This window comes from Panthera tigris, chromosome X (assembly GCF_018350195.1).
Source record: "Panthera tigris isolate Pti1 chromosome X, P.tigris_Pti1_mat1.1, whole genome shotgun sequence".
NCBI classification, from domain to species: domain Eukaryota; kingdom Metazoa; phylum Chordata; class Mammalia; order Carnivora; family Felidae; genus Panthera; species Panthera tigris.
In genome coordinates, this window is record NC_056677.1 from 83735538 (window position 1) to 83740765 (window position 5228).

Here is a 5228-nt window from a genome sequence, read left to right on the forward strand (position 1 = left end):
TACTCCATGTGTGATGAACAGAATTATTGCATAGTTGAATATGAATGTCTTCTGTGCTGAATCTTTTGGATACAGCAGTCCAGGACCCAGATATTTGCTGATTTAATGAATTAATATATATACACTTTATCAACCAGCAACACCAAGAGGTGGCCGCTTAAGGATTTAGAATCCCAGAAAAATATTTCTTCTATTATGAATAATTACTGAAGAGTGTGTGTTTGTGTGTGTGTATGTATCACACACACACATAATAGTATATATAGGGGTGCCTGGCTGGCTCACTTGGTGGAACATGCAACTCTTGATCTCTGGGTCAGGTTGGAACCCCATGTGTGGCGTGGAGTTTACCTAAATTTTTTTTAAATTATATATATAATGCCACACTCTCCACCCCAAATGCTCCCATTTCAGAAAATAAATCTTTAGATTTTTTGTACTTAGATGGACAAATGTGTATTTTGATTTATGAAAATCATCAAAGTATTTATGTTTTTAGATTTGCATACTTTACAAACAACTCTTTCTAGAGTTCTAGAACTGAATGATTACTATTTAGACTGCAGCCTCTATTTGTGATACAGGTTTGGGGGCTCAAAAAATCCTCAGGTCATGGAAAAGTGAAAGTTTATCTTCCATAAAAGTGACAAGAAGTGAAAACCATGTTGATAGAGCATAAACGGACATGATGGAGTCATGGGTATGGATGTGGATTAAGACTGGGAAAGGAGACATATGATACTGATTCATTAAGTAAAAATAGTCAAATTTCAGTGCAGGATCTGGACTGTAGGTGAAATAATGGGCCTTGGTGTTTGACAACAGGAGAATAAGAGGTGGTATCAGGGTAAGCAGCAAAGAGGAAGAGGCAATAACTCCCAAGACTGGATGCTGACAGTCTCTGGTAACCAGAAAAGGCAAATATAAACAAAGAGGTGAGCGACGAAGCCTGGTGTGTTGAGAGTTGCGAAATACAGGAAGGGTGCTACAGCAAGGCCGCCGGTCAAAGTGGTTAACTGGGGATCTGAGCTAGGCGGTGACGCGCGGCCCTCACGTGACCAGGAGCCTATGTCTGCCCAAGTCCCTCTCGTCCAGGTCCTTTTTGCTTGTCCAGACACCGTCTGCCTACTGCCCTTTGGTCAAGGGGAAAAAGCAGGAGGAAGTAAGTCCCCTTGGTCCCCTTAAATCGGTTTGAGTGTCGATGCTGCCCAATAACCCCCGGGATCGGGATGGCAGAGAGTATCAGGCCTTTCCCTATCTCCAGCCCCGCCCCCCCGCTCCCACATTTCGGTGTAGAAAATGGTGGCCTTGGGGCGAGGTGGGGAGGTGAATGGGGCCCCCTGGGAGTCACAGACTTAGAAATAGTTTCTAAATAATCCTTCGCTTCCACTTGCCCCCTGAAAAGAAATGACGAACACTGCGAGGTATAGGATGGTGGGGCATGGGGGAGGGGAGGCAGTGGGGGCTGGCGCGGGGGCGGCGGCTAATGCCCAGGAAAGGGACGTATGTTGTCAGTTAGTCCTTCCCTCCTCCCCACTCCCCGCCCCCTACCCTGTCTTGCGTCTGTCTGCAGGTCTGCGGGTCACAGCGGTGTGCCTCGAGGAGAGGAGGCCTAGAGCAAACCGCCAGGAGAGGTCCAGGTCAGGGAAGGGGTGGGCAATGGCCCGGGATGGGGTGCGTGGGAGGACGCTGACTGGAACGGAGTCCGCAGTACCACCGCCCCGCCCCGCCCCTGTCACAATGGGAGAGGCCTCTGGCAAGGCCTGCTGGGAAAATGGTGGGCTTTCGGGAGGGAGGGGGCGAGCGGGGCTAACTGGGTGCGGCGCGGTCCCTAGAGCCAGAGAGCCCCTCGACAAGCATAGGTGGGGGACCTGGGCCCCCAACTCAGGAAAAGGCAGTTATGGGAACCCGTGGCCGGGGTTTTGATCCAGCCACCAAGTGTGTTTACTCGACTCTGCCTTGTCTCCTATGAATAACTGTACTTAAAGAGGATCCTCAACATGGAAAAATCCTGCAAAGAAAATGAAGAACAGCCAGAGAGCGCGCCCAAGACGGATGACGAACGGCCTCCTGTGGAACACTCTCCCGTAAAGCAGTCTCCGGAAGAACCGTCTTCCGAAGAGCAGTCGGAGGAGGAGGAGTTCTTTCCTGAGGAGCTCCTTCCTGAGCTCCTTCCCGAGATGCTCGTGTCCGAGGAGCGCCCTCCTCCGGAGCGCCTTTCTAGAAGGGACCTTTTTGAAGAGCGCCCTCCCATGGAACAGCCTCCTTGTGGAGTGGGAAAACATAAGCTGGAAGAAGGAAGCTTCAAAGAGAGGCTGGCTCGCTCTCGCCCGCAATTTAGAGGGGACATACACGGCCGAAATTTGAGCAACGAGGAGATGATAAAGGTGGCAGAGGAGATGGAAGAAATGAAAAGAGTACGAAACAAATTAATGGTCATGCATTGGAAGGCGAGACGGAACCGTCCTTATCCTATTTAATGTGTTCGGCCTTTAATTGTTTCCCCTGATAGAAGGTTGCCACCTGAACTTTGTTTGCATTTTCTCATCTCATGCACTTTCCCCATCTCAATTTTAACTTTTTGCGTGGCTTTATTTTAGGTGTTTTGCTTGTAACTGGCATAAAATTGGGTTTTCCCCACCCACAAGCTGCAAGTCTCCCTCTCACCCATTTGCATGAAAAGGTGTACATGATATATTGTGAAGTGAAAACAACAATTTTCAAAAAGTATATGTAGCATCCCATTTTTGTAAAAAATGTATATTTGTATAATATGCAAAGAAAAAACTGAAAGTATATACTTAAATGTCTTAACAGTGGCTATCCATGTGGTAAGATAACAGGTGTTTTGGTTTTTCATTTTGCTTAATAGGAGCTTCTCATTTTTCAAGACAAACATATTTTGCTTTTGTTGAAAAAAACAATATGGGGGAAAAATTTAAAAACTGTCAATCAACTTATAAAGACAATGTGGCACTTAATAAATACTTGTCAGAACTTTAAAGAAAAGTAAATCCCATGTTTCCTTTAAATCTCTTAGGCAGAAAAATAAACCAGGTACTTCTACTTAAGGGTCATTCTTTTCCTATTTAAATAGGAATAATGCTGGATTTACAAGGCTGCTGTGGAGCCAAACGAAGATCCTAGAGCTCTATGGTTTTCCTCCACCTGCATATGCAGGGCCCCCAACCCCTATAAGGTACCCTTCAAATACAGTGGATAGAACCCAAAGGAGGTTTCACTTACACTCACAAATAATTCCTGTGAGATTCCAGGTGAATGCCACATTCTATTTCTGTCCTGCTATTCCCTTCCCTTGGACACTGCCACATCTACTGGGAATAGCTGCCCTTTTTCCTGGGTCTTGGTCCTTCCATGACCCCCACGACAGCCAAGGTGCCTGGGTCCTCCAGTTGCAAAGCTTCACTGATTTCTCTGGAGTCCCTCTGAGCCAAAGCTGAACTCAGTCTCCTACAGGTAAATGGAGAATGCCCCTCCTTTGGTTTTAATATTATACAGGTGCATATCGTCCCAGTGCTGCTTAAACCTCAATATTTTAAAGAATTCTTAGCAAAATTGTCCCTTTTTTTCTGAAAGCTTCTCTTTTCTCCACTGGATTCAAACATGAGTTCACTGAGACCTGGGCTAGGAGACAAACTTGCAAGCCAGACACAATGCTATGTATTCAGAATTGGAATCTCTCCCAATAATCTCCAAAAATGACTAAGGTTTTAGGTACCTAATATTTGCCTTAGGGTGAGTTCCCTCCCAAGGGTTTCTGGCAAGCTTGCCTTAACCAAGTCAGCTGACTTGCTCAACTTGTATAAATTAGAGAGGAAGGTAAGACTTAGCCTCAAGTTAGGACATTTCCCCTATACTCCACCCCTCATCACCAAGAAACATTCAAAAGTACTTTGTAAGTCATTAAAGTATTATCTATGTGTATGCATATACATATATATGCCTGTGTGTATCAGATATTATGATTTCTCAAACTACCCTCATAACACCTAAGATTTTGTTTTATTGTTCCTGTTGATTCTAGAAACATGGATAGTGGTTAATTTTTTTAAATTATGACCCAGTCATGAACCCTGAGTTTGTCTGATTGACTATGTAGCTTCAGTATGTTCACTTCTCTAGAAAGTATGATTTGCAGTCCCAAAAGGATCACTGTGGGGAGGAATTCCTTCACCAAATTCAACATTAAAATTATTTACATATTTTATATATCAGCATTTCTCTTATAAAAAATGCAAAGACTGGGCTCTACCCCAGACCCACTGCATTTCCTTTTCTGTCAATTACCACACAAGTTAGAGAACCACTGCTATATGCAGTATACTCCTGGTTTTAGTAAGAATAAATTATAATATAAAAGAAAATGCAGATTATTGTATCAGAATTTAAAAGGGTGAAAGGCTTGGGGCTCCTGGCTGCCTCAGTCTGGTTAAGTGACCTACTCTTGGTAGGTCTCACAGTTCATGAGTTCTAGCCCTGCAGCTGGCAGTGTGGAACCTACTTAGGATTCTCTCTCTCTCCCTCTCTCTCTGCCCCTCCCCTGCTCATGCTGTGTCTCTCTCTCTCAAAATACACTTTTCTAAAAAAGTGAAAGCCTTGTCCAAGCATATTTTTAAGAAACTAAAAACAACCTTATCAATTTTGCTACATAAGATATAGAATTTGGGGCGCCTGGGTGGCTCAGTCAGTTATGTGTCCAACTTCAGCTCAGGTCATGATCTCACAGTCTGTGAGTTTGAGCCCCACGTCGGGCTCTGTGCTGACAGCTCAGAGCCTGGAGCCTGCTTCAGATTCTGTGTCTCCCTCTCTCTCTGCTGCTCCCCTGCTCATGCTCTGTCTCTCTCTGTCTCAAAAGCAAATGAAAACATTAATTTTAAAAAAAAGATATAGAATTCTTGCAGCAAAGCAAGACTATACACAGAATGAAAAGCTAAGAGGACAATAAAATAACAAGATAGATTTTCCACGACTAACATTATGGAATGCCTTGCAATCCTTTCTTCCAATATGAGAAAAATGCATCAAAAGTAAATTTAAAGTTGTTTGGTAATCAGCTCACAAAATGGTAAGCCAGCCCTGTGCCCTTGACTTTTCTTTTGTTTTTATTTTTCACTGTATGTTGCCATTTGGGGGGGGATCTTCATGTCTCCAGACCATTTCTTCAAGGTCATGGCAGCTTGATGGATGCTGGTTGGGCTGGATTCCAT

At 44.3% G+C, this 5228-nt stretch overlaps 1 protein-coding gene across 1 annotated transcript; it reads left to right on the top strand.

Annotated features, from left to right (window-relative positions):
• Nucleotides 1–1035: 1035 nt before the first annotated feature.
• TCEAL1 (transcription elongation factor A like 1) lies at nucleotides 1036–3004 on the top strand. Its single transcript, XM_007086414.3, has 3 exons — nucleotides 1036–1162; nucleotides 1574–1640; nucleotides 1989–3004. Exon 3 carries the CDS (start codon nucleotides 2001–2003, stop codon nucleotides 2478–2480), a length of 480 nt encoding a protein of 159 aa, XP_007086476.1. The 5' UTR covers nucleotides 1036–1162; nucleotides 1574–1640; nucleotides 1989–2000; the 3' UTR covers nucleotides 2481–3004.
• The last annotated feature ends 2224 nt before the right edge of the window (nucleotides 3005–5228 follow it).

Coding starts and splice junctions, on each gene's coding strand:
- TCEAL1 (XM_007086414.3), top strand. CDS start 2,001: ATGGAAAAATCCTGCAAAGAAAATGAAGAACAGCCAGAGAGCGCGCCC.